Here is a 21,929-nt window from a genome sequence, read left to right on the forward strand (position 1 = left end):
ATGTGACCAAGGCCAGGTGTTCTGGTAAGAATGAATGTTGTAAAGCGTTATTGGTGTCATGGCCCCAAGTAGGAAGATATCTGTCAGCAATCTGTCTGGCTTTTGAAAAGCACTGGACTAGGAGCCGCATCTGGAGGGCCTCTGCGCATGTGTAGATATTGATAATAATAATAACAACTTTATCTTTGTATACCACAATACCACAAGCAGTTCAGAGTGGTTTACAGAGGCAGAGACTGTACACAGACAGCGATATTACAGAGAAAAATTTCAAATTACATTGGTAAGTCGGGAGTAGTTAGGTATATCCGGAAGTGTTTCAGAGAAGTTACAAGGCAGGGAGGAGTCAGAGGAATTTATCAAAGAGATAGGTTTTAATTGATTTCCTGAAGGATTGGTAGGAGGGTGAATTGGAAATGAGGATGGTTAGACATTTATTCCATTTGCCTGCTTGAAATGACAGTGATCTACCAAGGAATCTCTTGTAGATACAGCCCTTCGGGGAGGGGAAGGCAAACAGAGAGGCATTATGTGTGCAAGTGGTGCCTGGAAATTCAAAATGGTGCAAAAGGTAGATTGGGGATAAACCAGTTATGGTTTTGAAGCAGAGGCAGACAGACTTGAAGATGACCCTTGCCTCCATCGGTAACCAGTGTAGTTTTCTGTAATATGGGCTTACGTGATTGGATTTTTTGAGACCATAGATGAGATGAACGGCAATATTCTGAATGATTCTCAGTCGTTTGATGGTTTTCTTAAAGGAACCCAAGTATATGATATTGCAATAGTCTAAGGTGCTTAAGATTAGAGATTGAACCAGCAATCGAAAAGAGAGGAAGTCGAAATAGTGTTTGATGGTCCAAAGTTTCCAGAGGGTGCCAAAACATTTTTTAACTTGAGTGTTAGTATGGTCTTCAAAAGACAGGCATCGGTCTAGGATGACTCCAAGGATTTTGATGGTAGAGTTGATTGGATAAGTTAACCCGTTTAAATTCAAGGAGGTGTTCGTTAGTTTGTGGTTGGGACTTGCCAGGAAGAGCTTGGTTTTTTCTGGGTTCAATTTTAGTTTGAATTGTGTAGTCCATTGTTCTACCCTAGTGAGGATAGATGAGGTGAATTGTTCTGTCTCTTGTGTCAGTGAGGTTAAGGGAATGATGATTGTAATGTCATCTGCATATATGTACGATTTCAGTTTTAAATCAGATAACATATATCCCAATGGTGCCATGAAGACATTGAACAGAGAAGGAGAGAGGGGAGCCCTGTGGGACTCCTCAGGGATTATACCAGGAATGGGAAAAGGTTCCTTTGCTGTGGACCTGGTAAGAGTGTTTTTTCAAGAAGACTGTAAACCAGGTTAGGACCTGTCCAGAGATGCCAACAGAATTGAGGCATCCGAGCAGAATGTCATGGTCGACAAGTTCAAAGGCACTGCTCAAGTCGAATTGAAGTGTGATGACATCAAATGATTGAGTGTGATCTCATCGCATTAACATCCATGCATGCGCAGAGGCCCTCTAGACGCATCCTAGAGCTCAGGGAAGGAGATGAAGTCTATGTAGGGGTGGGACCTGTGGAACTGGGCAGGGCTGGGATGGAACAGTGTGGGGCTGGGGCAGAATGGTGTGAGGCCACATGTCCTCTTTTTTTTAAGAGGAAATCTGGTAGCCCTAGTATGATATGTTTTTACGATTGTTTATTTGTTTTATTATGTTCTTTTATAATTTATGTATATAATTCATGTAACCCGCTTAGTTCTAAACAATATAGAAATTTTTAAAATAAATAAATACTGTACACAGTGCATTTGCAATCTGTCAGCTGTTATGAAGTATTGCTCTTTGGCAGGATAACTAGGGCAATAATATTTGGAAAAAGGGAAAAAAAATTTCACTTAGATCTAAAAGTTTCACCATATATCTATTGAACAGGGAGGGGTTTACTCAGAGCCTCCAAGGATCTTCAGCCTCCAATGTTCACTTCAGCCAAAACAACAAAACAAAAAGAAAGACCCAATGTTCCACAGTAAAAACAATCCAAAGAAAAAACAAAAGACTGTGGATGTTCTGGAAGATGATTTATTATTCACTCTTCACAATAAAAATACAAATAAAAGTCTGAATTTGTAATACACATATGATTGTCCTGCCGGACCCTACACAGTCCGTGTTTTGGCGAGACCGCCTTTCTCAGGGGTCCAGATGATGTAGCGTACAAAGATAAAAGTATGAGCTGAAAACAATGTACGTGTCTTTGAGCAGAAAAATGAAAATGGCTTGAAACAAGCAGAGTGGCGTGTACATTGGTTTTAGCTCATACTTTTATCTGTGTACACTATATCATCTGGACCCCCGAGGATGGCGGTCTTGCTGAAACATTGACTGTGTAGGGTCCGGCAGGACAATCATACGTGTATTACAAATTCAGACTTTTATTTGTATTTTTATTATGAAGAGCGAATAATAAATCATCTTCCAGAACATCCACAGTCTTTCACTTCAGCCAATATCCATGGAATTTCCATTTCAGATCACGCTGCAATTCAATGTACCCTGACATGGTCTTCAGAGAGGAAACCTGCTGGTTCCTGGCGACTCAACACTTCATTGCTCCATGATGAACAATTCCTATCTTATATATTAAGAACATAAGAAGTTGCCTCCACTGGGTCAGACCAGAGGTCCATCCTGCCCAGCGGTCCGCTCCCGTGGCGGCCCATCAGGTCTGCGACCTGTGAAGTGGTTACTGACCACTTCTATAACCTACCTCAAGTTCTATCTGTACCCCTCTATCCCCTATTCCTCCAGGAACCTATCCAAACTTTTCTTGAACCCCTGTACAGAGTTCTGGCTTATCACCTCCTCCGGAAGCTTGTTCCATGTGTCCACCACCCTCTGGGTAAAAAAGAACTTCCTAGCATTTGTTCTAAACCTGTCCCCTTTCAATTTCTCCGAGTGACCCCTAGTGCTTGTGGCTCCCCACAGTTTGAAGAATCTGTTCTTATTCACTTTCTCTATGCCCTTTAGGATTTTGAAGGTTTCTATCATGTCCCCTCTAAGTCTCCTCTTCTCCAGAGAGAACAGCCCCAGCGTTTTTAACCTGTCAGCGTAAGAGAAATTTTCCATACCTTTTATCAGTTTAGTCGCCCTCCTCTGCACTCCCTCGAGTACCGCCATGTCCTTTTTGAGGTACGGCGACCAGTAATGAACACAGTACTCCAGGTGCGGGCGCACCATTGCGCGATACAGCGGCATGATGACTTCCTTCGTCCTGGTTGTGATACCCTTTTTGATGATGCCCAGCATTCTGCTTGCTCTCCTTGAGGCTGTCGCACATTGCGCCGACGGTCCCAGTGATGTGTCAACCATCACCCCCAGATCCCTTTCAAGGTTACTCACCCCTAGCCGTGTTCCCCCCATTTTGTAGCTGAACATCGGGTTCTTTTTCCCTACATGCATGACTTTGCATTTCTCTACGTTAAAACTCATTTGCCACGTCTTCCAGTCTCGTTAGGTCCCTTTGCAGGTTTTCACAGTCTTCCGTGTTCCTAACCCTGCTGCAGAGTTTGGTGTCATCAGCAAATTTGATAACCTCACATTTTGTCCCCGTCTCCAGATCGTCAATAAATATATTGAACAATAGAGGTCCCAGCACCGACCCCTGTGGAATTCCGCTCGTGACCCATTGCCAGTCTGAGTATTGGCCCTTTACTCCAACCCTCTGTTTCCTGCCTGCCAACCAGTGTTTGATCCATCGGTAGATATCCCCTTGCACCCCGTGGTTCCACAGCTTTTTTAGTAGCCGTTCGTGAGGTACCTTGTCGAAGGCTTTTTGGAAGTCAAGGTAAATGATGTCTATGGATTCCCCCTTATCCATCTGGCTGTTTATTCCCTCGAAGAAGTACAGCAAGTTTGTGAGGCACGACCTTCCCTCGCAGAAGCCATGCTGGCTCGCCTTCAGTTGTCCATTTTTTTTTATGTGTTCGCAGATTGTGTCCTTTACCATTGCTTCCATCATCTTTCCCGGAACCGAGGTCAAGCTCACAGGCCTGTAGTTTCCCGGGTCACCCCTCGATCCCTTCTTAAAGATGGGCGTGACATTTGCTATTTTCCAGTCTTCTGGGATCTCCCCAGTTTTTAGGGAGAGGTTACATATTTGGCGAAGTGTCTCTGCTATTTCGTTTCTCAGTTCTTTTAGTACCCTTGGGTGGATGCCGTCCGGGCCTGGTGATTTGTCGCTCTTCAGTCTATCTATCTGTCTGAGGACATCCTCTTTGCTTACCTCTAGTTGCACCAGCTTTCCTCGTGTTCCCCGTTTATAATCACCTCGGGTTCTGGGATATTGGATGTGTCCTCTCTGGTGAAGACTGACGAGAAGAATTTGTTTAACCTGTCAGCTATCTCTTTTTCCTCCTTTATCGCTCCTTTCCTGTCTCCGTCGTCCAGTGGTCCAACTTCCTCTCTGGCTGGTTGTTTCCCTTTCACATACCTGAAGAAGGGCTTGAAGTTTCTTGCTTCTCCTGCCAGTCCTTCCTCATATTCTCTCTTTGCTTTCCTGACCTCTCGATGGCATTCTTTCTGGTGCCTTTTGTGCTCTTCCTGGTTCTCCTTTGTTGGTTCCTTTTTCCATTTCTTGAAGGATGATTTCTTGTCGCTTATCGCCTTATTAACTGCAGTTGTTATCCATGCTGGGTTTTTAGTTCGATTTTTTTTGCACCCTTTCCTGAACCTTGGGACGCACAGGTCTTGTGCCTCGAGCACTGTGTCTTTAAGCAGTGTCCAGGCTTCCTTTACGGTCTTCATCTTCCCTGAGTTGTTGCTGAGCTTTTTTCCTACCATTTTCCTCATGTCTTTGTAGTTTCCTTTTCTGAAGTTGAGTGCTGTCGTTGTGGTTCTTTTCACCTTTGATGTTCCCATGTTTAATTTGTACTGGATCATGTTGTGATCGCTGTTCCCTAACGGTGCTAGTACCACCACTTCCTTTGCGGGTCCTTCTAGCCCATTAAGGATTAGGTCCAGAGTGGCATCCCCTCGCGTTGGTTCTGTGACCAGCTGCTCCATGAAACAGTCTCTTATCACCTCTATGAATTTAGTTTCTCTCGTGCAATTTGAGTGCCCAATGTCCCAATCTATTCCCGGATAGTTGAAATCCCCCATAACCACCACCCTTCCACTTTTGCACACCTGCCTCAGTTCGGCCAACAGAGTAAAAAAATTTTTGAGTCTAGCAAGGATCCTGAAATGTCCTATATCATTATTTGGGAAGTGTACAAAGCTTTTTTCAGAGGGGTAGTAATTAGCTACTCTGCGCACAAACGTAAAACTCTTGCTGTTACTCCGACATAGATGGAGCAGTCAATTCACGACTTGGAATCTACATTTTATACTCAATCTGATCCCACTGTTCAACAAAAGCTTCAGAAACTAAAATTTGAGTATAACACAGCATTATCTGATATTTCCCTGGCCTTTTCATTTCGTTAAAGCACCTTATACTACTCGGATGCCAATAAGTCGGGGAAACTTCTTGCATCTTACTTGAAGGGCCACAGAGTCAAACATCATATTGCTTCCATCATATCGAAGTCTGGTCACCTACTCACCTCAACCCCTCAGATTTTACAAGCCTTCCCGGAATTTTACCAATCCCTATATTCCTCGGAGTCTCCTGCCTCTATGGATGCAACTAATCATTTCCTCTCTGAGCTTCAGATGCCTCAGGTTGAACTCAATCATTTTCCAGATCTTCAGGCTCCTATCCAGCTTTCTGAAATTTTGGCAGCTATAAAATCTCTACCACCGGCAAAATCTCCTGGCCCTGATGGACTTCCTGCTGAGCTGTACAAATCTTTCTCAATTTTCCTGGGTGCTATTATCATGCAATATTGTCTAATCCTGTCTCCCTGGGTAGATTCTCGGAGGTTACAGTGGTTTTTCTACCTAAAACTGGTAGAGATGATCAATTGGTACAAAACTACAGACCAATTTCCTTGCTTAATCTAGATTATAAAATATATCCCAAGCTCTTGAGTTTTAGATTAGAAAAGGTTATACAGTCACTTATTCATAAAGACAAAGTTGGCTTTCTTGGTGATAGATACGGCACAGATAACAGCAGATTATTCTGTAATATCATACACTAGGCCCGGTCGAGGGTCTTCTCCGTCAAGGCCGTATCCTTATACAAAGAGAAGGCCTTCGATTGGGTTGAATGGCCATATTTCTTTGCTATTCTACCGAAATTTGGGTTTCCGCCTGACTTCATTCACATGTTGCGCATTCTATACACCTTGCCATCAGTGAGAATTTTGGCTAATGGGGAGTTTTCTGTTCAATTCACTCTCCAGAGAGGCACCAGGCAGGGCTGCCCCATCTCCCCATTGTTGTTCGATTTAGCCCTAGAACCCTTTTTATTGGCTCTAAGGCTTAACTCCAACATACATGGTTTCAAATTTGGAAAAGGGGAATATAAACTATCTGCATATGCAGACAACATACTCCTTTACTTAACTGATCCCGAATATTCCTTGTCAGCCCTGATTGATCTTATCAACCTATTTTCCACCTTTTCAGGTTATAAAATCAATTGGATAAGACCGAATGTATGTCGCTTAATGAGTACTGTATCCCTTTTTATCTTCCTAATTTTTCCTTGTCTTAGGTCTCTTCTCACCTCAAATACTTGGGGATATACTTCAGTAAAGATTTATATATCTCTGCCAAGATTAACATGGATCTCATTTTAACCAAACTTAAACAATCTATTGCCCCCCTGGTCACCCGCTCCATCTCTCTTGGTGGGGGAGACTAGAATCCCTCAAGATGGTTTTACTCCCCAAAGTTCTCTGTCTCCTTAATATGTTTCCGTTACTCTTCCCTCTGCCATTCTATAAGTCATTGGAGAGACTCCTTGCTAATTTCCTGTGGAATGGTAAGTCCCCTAGAATATCCTTATTGAAATTTTAAAAAAACTATTTTTTTATTTTTTTTTTTTTGGGGGGGGGTGGATTTCCCAGATCTACTCCTATATCACAAGTAATTTCTTCTCTGCCAAGGCCTGGAGTGGCTATCCCTATCACATATGTCTGCTTTACCACACTGGCTTTTGTTTGAAATCCAATATATGCACCCTTTATCTTTAGCTAAATTTCTGGGAATGACTCTTTCTAAATACAGGAAAGCTAAACCCATTATAAAAAGTACTTACGAATCTCTCAAATTTTTGGACACCACTCTGGATTTCCCTATTTCCGAATCCTTTCCTGTCCCCCTCTGGAATAATCCTGCCACATTAATAGATAAGGAAATGTCTCCTGGGCCTTTTGGCAATCTCTTGATATTTGGGATATCTCATTTTTCATTTGTCCCGAAACCAAGAGCTCGACACCCTTTTCTCAGGTTCAAATTTCTCACGCCTTGAAGGACTCTCAGCTTTTCTCCTGGTTACAACAGATCTTCTCTTCACAAGAGCTCTATCTCATTTTCCAATTTGCACAGCAAAGCTTCTATTTTTGATCTCTCTTTGAAACTTTCTGCTGGTGGTCACACTTCCTCCAAAGTTTATACATACTTCAAATCTGTTGGATCTTACAAACTCTCCACTCTACGTTCAATTTGTAAAAATGACATTCATACCACAATCTCTGAATCAGTTTGGAACTCAGTGTGGCAACTTTACCATTCCTCTAAGTCGGCTTCCACAATTCAATCATTATTCTTCCTCTTACACAGAGCCTTATGGACCCCTGTACGCTCACATCAAATTAATCTTTCTTTTTCCAAACTATGTCGGTCTTCTGGTTCACAGATAGGGGTTCACACTTACAACAGTTCTGGAGGGATGTCTGGTTTACTATTACTGAGATTTTCCCTATCTCTGACCTCATATCTTTAAGCATTATCTTGTTGAAAGGTGCCAGACCTCTCCTGTCACTTATTAGATACAATATTGTCTACTGCTATGAAAATTGTTTGTACTTTTTGGAAAGATCTGACTAAAGTTTCTCATATACCTGTACATTGGTGGAATTTGCTATGTCTCACCTATAGATATGAATGTTATCATATTAAGAGAAAATGTTTGGTCAATACACCACTGTTTTTTCCAAGAAACGGTCTGCTCTTAAAGATTACTTGCTGTTGAATTCTGACACATGTACAACCCCAGCTAATTCTAATATATAGCATTTTATACATCAGGTTACATGCCATCCCTTTACCTTGGATGTAGCTTTGTTTTTCTTACCTCTGCTGTTATATAAAAATTTTGATAAATAAACTAAGAATAAAAAAAATAAAACTTGAACTCAGGAAATGTATAATTTTAAATGTGTTCTTTCTATTTAGTCTTAAGGTGTGCCTATTAGGAGTTGTTTTTAAAACACAAAAAAATGCTGAACGATTTTTGGTCTTTACTCAGTGTTTTACCCTTTTCTCCAGAATGATTGGCTTGTGACTACAGGTCTTATTTGAGAATAAAGAATTCAGCAGCAGAAGCTGCCCTATTGCAACTAGCATTCTAACCCCAGTTTTCTTCAAAGCATGAATTCTTTTACACATTACTGTCTTTCCAGATACTATAAGTCAATCTTCCTGTACTATACTATACTGCTTCAGCTCAGTCTTGGTACAAATATACGTATACATTTTTTGTATTATATATTACTGGTGGCTCTGGACTGCAAGAATTAATTGCATTCTAAAGATCTTGCAGAATCATGGTACTGCTTAAGAGCCCCATTCAGCCATATATTTAAGATAAGTTATGAAACTAATCATAAATGAAATGAAAGTAAATTATAAATGAAAATATATTTAAAAGAAGAAACCAATCTAATCAATAACTGGAGGTGGTTGGAGCCTGACCAATGAGGAGGCTAGCTACGTAGAAGTTTGTACCATACAAGACTTAATTTGGTACAGATGTAGCCACTGAGGTCTAACTCCTTATCTTGAATGATTAAAAATGAATACTATTTGATTCTTTTCAAAGTATTTGAAAAGTGTTTGATCTTATTGAAGCTATTCTGCTGGAGAAGATTACGAACTTTGAATATTTGCTAAGAATTTGTCTTGAAATAAGGAATATAGAAGTGAGGATCATTTGAAGGATATTGGATTTTGAAATACCTTGCTTAATAAATTTTCTCTAAAAGCTTGCTGATTTATAGTGTAAATATATTTCTCTCAAGCATAAATTGATGTGGTGGTAGCTGTGTTAGTCTACTTTTATTTTGTTTTACTTTTATTTATTACTCTGAAAATAACAGTAGTAGAACCATGCTGTGAATGTACGAGTATTATGTAGTGTGTCATCAATTATTCATGCCATCAAACTTCTGTAAAAAAGCAACCTGTGTGGATATTACAACAGTCAGCAAATGTTTTGATATTTAATAACAAAAACACAGCTAAACTGAGAATTTTTCAGTTAGTAGCACTTCTTTTAAGTACACCAGAGAGAACAGCACAGTATGAAGACTATGTAGGAAACCATACCCCATTTGTAAAAGACATTTGTTAACTTCTGTGTACAGACTGTGGTTCATTCCACAAATAACTGTGGGTCTTCTGATGTCTATATCTGGGCTTTATCTGCAAAAACTTCAACCGCAATACTTGGACCAGATTTTCAGTATAGTTTTTCCAAATTATTTATTGAAATACATATTTTGTAAAAAAAAAAAAAAAAAGTATAAGCATATTTTTCAACATACAGAAATATATACGTATATCTCCAAGTCGATGATTTAACAATATTTTATCCATTAGCATTTGCTTATATCAGAAAAACAGAAAACCAGGGGGTGGTGGTATAAAAAAAAGAATATGAAGTCCTTTTACCAAGCTGCAAGAAAATAGCCAATTTTCTGTTTTCTTGATGAATGGCCATGCGCTAATGTTGCCATGAGTACATGGCTCTGTATCAAATCACAGCTCTGATAACTATTAAATAAATAATTAAATTATAATAAAGTGCTCAGACCAATAGCCCATAATTTAGTGATAACACCAAACTGTGGCTAAAACAGGGACTATCATTGCCTTTACTGTCCCTGACCCAACCACAAAAGAAACATAATAATGGATAAAATTTACTTATCTGCAATTGCTGAACGACTGGGTCTCTACAGCCACAGCTGTGATAAAGTGATGAACTGCCTGTGATAAAGTGCCAGTGCTCAATGTTCTTAAACGGATTTTGTATGAACTAAATCTCCATATTTGAGTCCCCGGCCCCCCCAACTCGAGTTTCAGCTCTTCATCGAGAGGGGACGCTTATTCAGGCACTCTGTACTCAGAAGACAAAGTTATCAGAGCTGTGATTTGATACAGAGCCTTTGAACAATCATCACAGGATTAAACTGATTATCTCCCTAATACAGTGATATGCCATTAGTACATGGCCATCAACAGAAATTAGCGTGCAAGCACAAACTATCTACAAAATGGGTGACAGTAAAGGCTCACATCCTAATCCTACATTAATCAGTTAATGCACAGTAATATAAATGCATTAACTGATTAGAGCAGAAAGGTCTACTCTCTGCCCTCATCATGCCTCTCCAAAGAAAAAATTTAAAAACTTATTTTGCTTAGTTTGCACACACAAATAAACTTACCACAGGATGCCTATGCACATCCTGCAGTATGCAGAAACAAGACTGCATCAGAAGGAAGGCTGTGGGGCCAGTGCAAACAGTATGTAGCAGTCACGCTGCTCATTGCTGGCAAAGATCTGCTCTTTAAGAGTACAAGGGAGAGAGAGATTTTGGGAGTTTTTAGCTGATGGGATCCCCAATAGTAACATCACAGGTGTGCTGCTAGGAGTGGGCCTGAGCCCGCCCTTAGCCATGCCACTAGATCAGGGGTGCCCAAAAAGTCAATTGTGATCGACCAGTAGATCGCGAAAGCAACCTGAGTCGATCGCGGAGCCCATCCCGGGCTCCGTGATAGACTTGCGTTGCCTATCGTTCTACCTGCTTCCTGACCCTGTAAAGAGAAAGCTGAAGCACGGGGCGACCAACGTTCCTCACTCGACGTCAATTCTGATGTCGGAGAGGAAGTTCCGGGCCAGCCAATCGCTGCCTGGCTGGCCCGGAACTTCCTCTCTGACATTAGAATTGATGTCGGGTGGGGAAAGTTGGTCAGCCTGGCACTTCAGTGTCCTCATTATGGCGGCGGCCTGTTTCCTGATGGTGGTGACTTGGGAGAGGGCAGGGAGACAGAAGAAAGGGGGCATGGAGAGAGAAAGACAGGGAGACAGAAAGAAAGAAAAGAGGCATGGAGAAAGACAGACATACAGAAAGAAAGAAAGAAAGGGGGGCAGGGAGATAGAAAGAAAGATGGAGAGAAAGAAAAAAAGGGGAGGAGGGCAGGGAGAGAGGAAGAAAAAGTTGGGGGAGGGAATGAGGTCTGGAGGAGAGGAAGCATACAGGAGACTGAAACAAGGGAAGAAATATTGGATGCACAGTCAGAAGAAGAAAGTGCAACCAGAGACTCATGAAATCACCAGACAACAAAGGTAGGAAAAATGATTTTATTTTCAATTTAGTGATCAAAATGTGTCCGTTTTGAGAATTTTTATCTGCGGTCTATATTTTCCACTAGGACCCCCTTTTACTAAACCGCAATAGCGTTTTTTAGCACAGGGAGCCTATGAGCATTGAGAGCAGTGCAGGGCATTCAGCGCAGTTCCCTGCGCTAAAAACCGCTATCGTGGTTTAGTAAAAAGGGAGTATATTTGTCTATATTTTGTATAGTTGTTACTGAGGTGACATTGCATAAAGTCAGCTGCCTTGACCTCTTTGAAAACCCACAGAATATAAATGATAATTAACATTTTCTCTGCATACAGTGTGCTTTGTGTTTTTAAAAATTTTATTGTTGGTAGATCATTTTGACTTGGTCATTTTAAAAGTAGCTCGCAAGTCCAAAAAGTGTGGACACTCCTTCAATAGATTAAAGCATAATTGGGGGGGGGGGAAGAAAAAGTAAATTCTTCAGAGAAGTTATGCCCAATGGGTTTGATCTACTCAATTTGAGTCTAAAAAAGAAGCCATGGCAAATGATTGGGAATGATGTTGAATAAAACCTGATTGCAAAGGAGGGCAAATAATGACATACTGAGTAATGTGTATATATCTGGGCTAATTTTATAATAGTCAACTATGTGTCCAAAAAGTCAAATGTTTGTAGTCTATTTTATAAACACAACAAAGGCACCTAGAAACAGCCTCAAAGTGTGAAAATGCTTCAAATAAAAGTGTAAATGTGTGCATGTCATAGGGGGAAAACACCCTCCAGGGATTCAAAACGAAGTTAAAGTTCCTGCTGAACCAGAACATACGCAGGTAGGGCTAGACTCAGTTAGGGTGCTGGTCTGTGACCAGAGGACCGCCTTGTGAGCGGATTGCTGGGCACGATGGACCACTGGTCTGACCCAACAGCGGCAATTCTTATGTTCTTATGTTTCTACAACTCTGCTTCTTCTTCTGTAATACCACGTGTGCTCCCAAGAATATCTATACACAGACTACATAAAAGGAGGTATATGAGGGGTGCTGAAAAGTTCTCAGCCCAACCTACTTCTTAAATTTTGAATGTTATTTTGCCACTACAGCTGAAAAGTGTGTTATTTTATTTTGGGGTTTCAGTGCATAGACCAGTGATGGCTAACCTTTTTGAGCCTGAGTGCCCAAACTGCCGCACAAAACCAAAGAATTTCCTCAAAGTGCCAGCACGTCAATTAAACCTTAATAACAAGATTTTAGTATCTAAAAACTCTTTATAAAGTTGCCTGAACTATGTAACATCATTTTTAAAGGTTGGAATCTTTGTATTGTCAGAGAATCAATTTGATTCACAATCCTTTGGTTTTCATTTCAATTTATTGGCAATTTATAATGTTTTAATGATTTCATTCATGGGCCGAATACACACATACTTTTCTCTGTCACCGCACTCTTTGACCAAAAGATTTGTAAGCCTGCAACCACGACAAGGTAGACTCTTTCAGCAGCTCCCCTCCCTCCCCCTTACCTTTGTGGCCAAGTCAAAATGATCTACCAACAATAAAATTTTAAAAACACAAAGCACGCTGTACACAGAGAAAATGTTAATTATCATTTATATTCCGCGGGTTTTCAAAGAGGTCAAGGCAGATGACTTTATGCAATGTCACCTCAGTAACAACTATACAAAAATAGACAAATATTCCCCCTCCCTTTTTACTAAACTGCGATAGCGGTTTTTAGCACAGGGACCTGCGCTGAATGCCCCACGCTGCTCTTGAAGCTCATAGGCTCCCTGCGCTAAAAAACGCTATTGCGGTTTAGTAAAAGGGGGCCATAGTGCAAAATATAGACAGCATATATAAATTCTCAAAACGGAAACATTTTGATCACTAAATTGAAAATAAAATCATTTTCCTACCTTTGGTAATTTCATCAGTCTCTGGTTGCACTTTATTCTTCTGACTGTGCATCCAATATTTCTTCCCTTTTTTCAGCCTCCTGTATGCTTTCTCTCCTCCAGACCTCATTCCCTCCCCAAACTTTTTCTTTGTTTCACCCTGCCCCCTTCTTTCTTTTTCTCTCTCTCCATACCCCCTTTCATTCTGTATGTCTGTCTTTCTTTCTCTCTCCGTGCCCCATTTTTCTTTGTTTCACCCAGCCCTCTTTCTTTTTTTTTTTTGGCTCCCTGTCCCCCCCTTTCTTTCTTTCTCCTTGCCCTCCCCTATGCCACCACCATTGGGAAAATGCTGCCACCGCCACTGGGGATTGGCTGGCCCAGAAAGTCCTCTCCGACATCAGAATTGACGCGGGTGGCGAGAGTTGGTCGGCCTCACAGGGAAAAGCAGGGAGAACTTGGCACCAGCCTGTTCCCAATGGCGGCGGTGGCACTCAAGTGGCTAAAGAGATGCAGTTTGCCAGCCTAGGGAGAACACTGGAGGGTGGCCAGCTGTGCACCCCCTTGGGGCGTAAAACCGGGGCAGACCGCCCCTACCCCCACCTTGGTATGCCACTGTCTGTACCTCACTCCCTCCCTATGACCAAAAATTCTCCTTTCTTCTATTCCCCGTGTACACAACCATCTCGTTCCCTCCCTTCCTCTCTCCCAAGTCCTTGCCTTCTGTGTCCAAAAACACATTCCCTCCCCCACCTCAGCATCTCTTTCCCTCCCTTCCTCTCTCCCAAGTCCATGCCTTGTGTCCAAAAACACATTCCCTCCCCCACCTCAGCATCTATTTCCCTCCCTTCCTCTCTCCCAAGTCCATGCCTTGTGTCCAAAAACCCATTCCCTCCCCCACATCAGCATCTATTTCCCTCCCTTCCTCTCTCCCAAGTCCATGCCTTGTGTCCAAAAACCCATTCCCTCCCCCACCTCAGCATCTCTTTCCCTCCCTTCCTCTCTCCCAAGTCCATGCCTTCTGTGTGCAAAAACCCATTCCCTCCCCCACCTCAGCATCTCTTTCCCTCCTTTCCTCTCTCCCAATTTCATGCTTTCTGTGTGCAAAAACCCATTCCCTCCCCCACCTCAGCATCTCTTCCCTCCTTTCCTCTCTCCCAAGTTCATGCTTTCTGTGTCCAAAAACCCATTCCCTCCCCCACCTCAGCATCTATTTCCCACCCTTCCTCTCTCCCAAATTCATGCCTTGTGTCCAAAAACCCATTCCCTCCCCCACCTCAGTATCTATTTCCCTCCCTTCCTCTCTCCCAAGTCCATGCCTTCTGTGTCCAAAAACCCATTCCCTCCCCCACCTCAGCATCTCTTTCCCTCCCTTCCTTTCTCCCAAGTTCATGCCTTGTGTCCAAAACGCACTCCCTCCCCCTTTTGTGTTCCCCGTTTGTCTCCCAGCCCATCTTATCAACTTTCTCAGCAAAATGTAGCTCGAGCCGCGTAGGCTTGTCTTCTATTTCCTGCCTGTCCCGCCGTGCACACATAGCCGATCGGAAATTTTCCCCGACGTCAGCGCTGACGTCAGAGGGCGGGCTTTGCTTAAGCCCTCCCTCCGACATCAGCGCTGACGTCGGGGAAGATTTCCGATCGGCTGTGTGAACGGCAGGGCAGTCGGAGTAGAAGACGAGCCTTGCGGCTCGAGTTATATTTAACCCCGCGGGTCCCCCATCGTCCCCGTTCAGCTCTCTCTCCTGTGCACCCCCTGGTAGTACTGCCCTGATGGCAGCCCTGCGCGTGCCAGCTGCAAGGCCTTCGCGTGCCATAGGTTCGCCATCGCTGGCATAGACCATCCACCCAACTCAATCTGACTATTTTCTGTTTCCAAACCTTAAAAAGAGTTTGAAAGGGTGACAATATGAGTGATTCAGAGGTGATTGCAGCAAGGGAGCAGTATTTCAGTGACCAGACATCACAGCATTTTGGGAAGGGTTACAGAAACTTCAGACAAGATGTGCCAAGCATGGTGAATATATGGAATAAGTTGTAAGTTTCATTCCCTTCTTGGTTAGGCTGAGAACTTTTCAGCATCCCCTCATATTTTTTTTCAAGCAATGTTGCTACTATTTGTGCTTCTGCCAGGTACTTGTGACCTGGATTGACTACTATTGGAAACAAGATACTGGTCTGACCCAGTATGGCTATTCTTATGTTTTTAAATACTATTGTGTGAGAATGTGGCCATACAGGTTTTTAGGAGTATTTATGTACATAAAATAGGATTTACTGTACATGCAGAAAAAGGTATAATAAAGCATTTGAGTCCACCCAGATCCTGTCTACAGATTGCATTAGCTACTTTATACAAGAGACTTATGATAACTTTTTCTAACTAGACTTAGCAAAAGGAGAGCGAGAGAGGAATCACATTATGAAAGGGAAGGGAAGAGATTCTGAATGTAGCTCACACATTTTTCAGTTGTAATTCTAAGTGAGCTATGTTTAATTATAGTTGGTATTTTCCAATCCTCTAAGGAATTACAATCTAAATTTGTTTCTGAGGCAAAGAAGGATTAAGTGACTTGCACACGATCACAAGGAGCTGCAGGGGGAATTGAACCAGGCTTCCTTAATTCTCATCCCCCTGCTCTAACCATCAGGCTACTCCTCCACTCCATCACAGGCCAACAACAACAAAAAAATTCTTAGTACCTTGGGGTTTTAAGTAACTTGTTCCTGGGGTTATTTGGGGTGCTGATTCCGAAAATTACATTGATAGACCACATCAGCTCTAGTTTCTTAGATATGGTTGAATTTATTAATTTTTTTAATGCTATTTAAAAGATCTCTTCTGCAGAGTCAAGATGTCATAATAAGCTTTCTTTTTTGAATGGGAAATTTATGTATTTAAATTAAACACATTTTTTAATGCATATAATGACCTTTGTTTCATAACTATTCATCTACTTCCTTTCCTATAATGCATACCGGCATAAAAATGTAAAGCTCAAATGACAAAATCACCTTTGTTCTGTTATATTACATAATTATGTGCAAAAATTTTAGATGGTAAGCATGGATTCCTTAGACTACATAATTTTGAATTTCAAAGGTTTCTCAACCTGATCTATTTAAAACAGTTGCACATAGATTTAAATGTTTTTCAACTTTGTCTTCTGTTACCTGGTTTGTGTTTTTGCATACAAGTTAGCAGATATAGTTAGAGTGTATACATATTTCCAACTGTAATTTTACATCCAAAAGACTGGATTGTAAAAATTAAATAACTTAACTGTATAACAGTTATGATCATATAGGAGGTGTGTGTATAGTCCCATTCATATCATTTCATTTTTGCAGATTGAACACAGTAGAGGTTATGGCTACTTCAAGTCAGAGCTGCTCGAATCATTCCGACGTATTTTTCTACATTTATGGGGAGTACACACTGAAAGCAAGTAGGAAACCTATTTCTAAGGGCTCCTTTTACAAAGCCGTGTTAGCGGTTTTAGCGCTACGCGACTAGAACTAACGCCCATCTAGCACAGCTGGCAATTTAGAGCGTGCTATTACGTACGTTAAACCGCTAACGCGGCTTCGTAAAAGGACCCCTAAGTTTGTAAAAAAAGCATATGTAAATTATTTTGGTATCAAGCTTGGAGATCAAGATAAGCCATGGGCTCCTCATATTGGATGCAAAACCTGTACGGAACAATTGCGCCAGTGGACAAATGGAAAAAGAAGCTGCCTGAAATTTGGAGTACCAATGGTTTGGAGTGAACCGAAAAACCACTTCGATGACTATTATTTTTGTAGTTAATATCATAGGCATCAGTTGAAATAATTGTGACAAGTGGTCTTACCCTGATCTACCTTCAGCCAGGAGACCTGTTCCACACTTGGATCTTGTACCCATTCCACCTTTCCGTGAACTACTACAGCTCTCAGAGGATGAGTCTTGCATGTCTGATATCGCCCAAGGTAAAGAAAGTTGGGGCAGTGACAGTGATTCCCAAACAACTTCACATAGGGCTCCTTTTATTAAGATGCGCTAGCGTTTTTAGCACGCGCTGCCCCCCTTGCTATGCGTAAAAATTAACTCCAGCTCAATGGTGGTGTTAGCATCTAGCACGTGCGGCAATGCAGCGTGTGCTAAAACCGCTAGCGCAGCTTAGGAAAAGGAGCCCATAGTGAATACTTTGACCAGAATGAATAAAGTGATCTTATCAGGGACTTAAATCTTTCCAAGGAGTCTTCTGAATTGCTTGCCTCAAGACTAAAGGAAAAGAATGCACTTCAGCCTGGAACAAAAATTATATTTTATCAAAGGAGAGAAAAGGATTTGCTGCCATTCTTTACCGAAGACAACAACTTAGTATTCTACAATGACATCGGAAACCGTCTTTCAGAATATAATGCAAGTGAGTGACGTCTTTTCATCGACAGTCCAAAACGTAGTTTGAAATGTGTTCTTTTAAATAACGGCAACAAATGTGGTTTTATTCCAATCAGTCAGTCCACCAGGATCAAAGAAGAGAACAAGGCCATCTCTTTAGTCTTGGAAAAGATAAATTACCAAGAACATCAATGGGTGATTTGTGCAGACTTGAAGATGGTTAATTTTGTTCTTGGCCAACAGAGTGGCTACACAAAGTATCCTTGCTTTTTATGCCTTTGGGATAGTAGAGCCAAATATGAACATTGAGCAAAAAATGGCATCCAAGGGAATATATGGTTGTTGGAGGACAAAATGTAGTCAATGAACCTTTGGTAGCATGAGATAGAACCATATTGCCACAACTACATATAAAGCTAGGCCTGAAGAAACGATTTGTAAAGGCTTTGAATAAAGATGGTTCATGCACTGAATATATAGTGCATATGTTATCTGGACTTACCATAGAGGAACTGAAGGCAGGAATTCTCGATGGTCCACAGATCAGACAACTTATAAAATGACCAACATTTCACAGCATCAATGAATGAAATCAAACTAAATCATGTACCTGGTCTTTTTTGGTTCTTGTTGTGAAAAACTTTCTTGGCAACAAGAAGGCAGACAACTAAACACAATTAGTAGAGAATACGCTCTTTCATTTCAACAGGCTTGGATGTAACATAAGTGTTGAAGTCCATTATCTACATAGTCACTTAGATTGCTTTCCAGAGAACCTTGGTGACTTACATGAAGAGCAAAGTGAAAGATTTCACCAAGACATAAAAACAATGGAAGCCAGATACCAAGGATGATGGGATGCACACATGATGGCAGATTATTGCTTGAATCTTATGCGGGACTGTCTTGGCAGATCCCATTCTCAAAAGTCTTACAAAAGGAGCTTCTTGTGTGTTGAATGACTAGAAAGTTTGTATCATAAACATGTGCCTTTGATATGAAATAAGTAGATTTTCATGTTGTACACTTTTCTTTTAATTTTTAATATGTTTCCTTCAAGCTTAAAAGATATTAATTTAAACGCTACATTAAAATATCCTGATTTTTTAATGGGTGAGCAGAGTGAAGAGTGGTATATGGCACATGTTCTATATCTCAAAAGCTAGAGCTGATAGGAGAAAACTGGTGCAATTTTTGGAATCAGCAGGTCAAATATACCCAGAAACAGATCTAACATTTGAGGCACCAAAATGAGTGTTGGCCAGTGATGTGTAGGCCATAATATTTCACTTTGTACTTGCTTAACAACACCCCTCAAACAGGGCACCTACGATTAGCACACCCAACCAGTATCCCAGGACATTGCCGACTTCTTCCTCAAATTAAAAGAGAGAATACCTCAACAGGAAAGAGTAAATCTTCTCCAACAGTTGGAAGGTCTTCTGCGGGAGTACCCCAAGGCTCTTCCCAGTTCTATTCAATCTATTCATGAGTTCTCTCAGCAACATTAAATTCAACAACAATTAATGTGTGTTATCATATGCAGATGACATTCTTCTCCTCATCCCAATTAACAAGCAACCAAGTTGAAACAATCCCCCCCAAAATCTCTGACAGCATCGACAAGATAAAATCATAGGCCACAATAAAGAAACTCAAATTAAATGTGTTTAAAACCAAAATTCTCTGGTTTCACATTCCACTCCAGACAGCTCTGATAAGCATCATCCTTCCATTAGGAATCATCAAAGAGGTAGAAAAATCCTCCAAAGTGCTGGGTGTCATATTGGACTCCATGTTATCCCTTGATCCACAAATCTCCAACCTCAGAAAGAAAACCTTTTCATTATGAGACAACTGACTCATCAGACCATACTTCTATCAACGACACTTTGTACCACTCGTGCAGATGCTATTTCTATCACAACGAGACTGTGACAACTCCATCTATGTGGGTTTCAACACCACCCTAGCCCGCAAACTGCAGCTTATACAAAACACAGCAATAAGACTTATATTCAAGCTGAAAAAATTCAATCTCTAACTACCACACAAAAACTACACTGGCTACCTATCTCAGCCCGAATAAATTTCAAAATTTCATGCTTAATGTTCCATATGCTTAAAGGAAGCTCTTTCGCACCACTTATTCACTTACAGAAAGATTCTGTAATTAGTGCCCATGTCGGTGGCCGCCGAGCGAGTGTAAATCAGTCGACAGTGCCAGTTACAGAATCGCATCTAATCAACCAAAATAGGCAGCTGAAATGCAGGCCTGGAAAACCCTGGCCTACATTTCAATGCCTGTCTTTGCTGCAAGACTGCAGCAGCCATAGGCTAATCGCAGCAGGGGAATTTATCCTCTATCAGCCAAAGAGTCTAGCCAGCTCAGCTGATCGTGGGGGAGAGGGGGAATTTCCCTCTTGCAATCAGCTAAGCCAGCTACGGCAGACAGAGGAACCCCCCCAAAAAAAAATGGCAGGAGGGATGCCCATTCCTTCTTGCCTGACACCCGAACCCCTTCAAAATGCGATTTCACTGAATCAGGCATGATGTTTTAGAATAATTTAAAGTACATTTTATACAACATAGTTAACCAATTTTCTGCAAATATACTAGTCCCATAAAGAGCACACTTACTGGTAAATGTCTTTTCTCAGGACACTTCTGCTAAGCGGATTGTCAGCTTGAGGGGCCATAGACACAGAACCAATCTTTAAAACCAATGTATCTTCATTTATTTTCTGACAATCTGCAGTAGAGACAAAGAAATACTTACTGTACTGCTTGTATACCAGACGAACATATGCACACCTATACAAATCATAGTAGTTAAAAGTGTGTGTAGTTCAAGCTTATATTCCTTTCCTTGCCAGGGTTATTGATCTTATCACAAAGCTTGTTGCAAGGAAAACATCAGGGTCATTTCCATGCCAAGTCTCCACCATTATGTTTCAGATTTTGTTCAAAATTTGCACATAGAATAGTCAGGGTACTAAGAGAATTTTCCTAAGATTTTAGATTCCTAACTGTAGTAGTCACTGAGCTAGACCCATTTGTCTGGCTGGATATTGGCAGTATTGTGCACAGTGATGAATAAAGTGACTTTTTAGCTGCTTGTAAAATTGAGAATAATTAGTCAAGAGTGCTAATTTTTAGAAGTCCAGCATAACTTTTTGTGCTAGCTGCAACAATGTTAGTATGATACAAAAGCCACCTGAAAATTTTGCTCAAAATGTGCCCAAAAATTTGTTGCAGTTTGTTGCAATAGATTTTGACCTGCCGACTCAGCTGATCAGGGGAAAATCCTAACTCCACCCCCAATGGTCCTTGCGGTGCTTCTTTTCACCTAAAGGTTTCTCTCTTCAGGGCAGCTCCGTTTGACTTGGGAGCTGCTACAACCTGACCGGACCTCAGCAGACACAAGGGAAGCAGTTGGACGGGTATGGGAGGCCAACTCCATCCCCAACTGCCCTTGTGAAGCTCCTTCTCTTTTCCTAAAAAAAAAAACCCCAAAAAAACCCCACCTCTCCAACCCATAGGACCACCTCCAACTGCACGCTCAACAACTCTTACCCCTATCGTGCACAATGAAACCTACAACACAAAAACAAACGCAAACTATTCTACTGATCATACTGCTCCTAACCAACTGGAAAGCAGCAGTTAACAACATCTCCCCAATTCCAATTATTACAACTACCAACAGAATTCACCAACCAACCAGGAGAACCACAGTGGACAGACACATACTATATACACCTCACTGTCACACCAACATGGAAAAGAAGACCAACAAACCCCTATAACACCAAACCACACCCTCACCCAAGACCACTCATCTACCCGAAAACAATAAACAGTGCACAAAACACGCAACACTTACATGTGCCTAGGCCCTAAGACAGAACTTATAAAAGACTGGATAGAAAACGAGAATCAAGACTGCCTCTTCCTCACAGAAACCAGGCTTACATCAGACTCAGATCCCAGGATAATGGAAGTCTGCCCCAAGGGATACAAAACAACAGTGGTCTGCAGGGAAAGAAAAAGAGGAGGAGGTCTAGCCATCATAGCCAGAAACTCTCTCAATCTGAATATATTAGCCAAAATGTCCACCCCTTACATGGATCTAT

The 21,929-nt window shown here is 41.5% G+C and overlaps 1 protein-coding gene across 8 annotated transcripts in view; it reads right to left on the reverse strand.

The window, feature by feature from the left end:
• VPS13B (vacuolar protein sorting 13 homolog B) overlaps nucleotides 1-21,929 on the reverse strand; it is a 1,237,203-nt gene that overhangs the window by 550,067 nt on the left and 665,207 nt on the right. For all 8 annotated transcript variants that reach the window (XM_033933145.1, XM_033933154.1, XM_033933146.1 and 5 more), the window contains one exon: nucleotides 20,434-20,545. In XM_033933145.1, the coding sequence (XP_033789036.1) occupies nucleotides 20,434-20,545 (112 nt within the window). The remainder of the gene's footprint in view (nucleotides 1-20,433; nucleotides 20,546-21,929) is intronic.

This window comes from Geotrypetes seraphini, chromosome 2 (assembly GCF_902459505.1).
Source record: "Geotrypetes seraphini chromosome 2, aGeoSer1.1, whole genome shotgun sequence".
Classification (NCBI taxonomy): domain Eukaryota; kingdom Metazoa; phylum Chordata; class Amphibia; order Gymnophiona; family Dermophiidae; genus Geotrypetes; species Geotrypetes seraphini.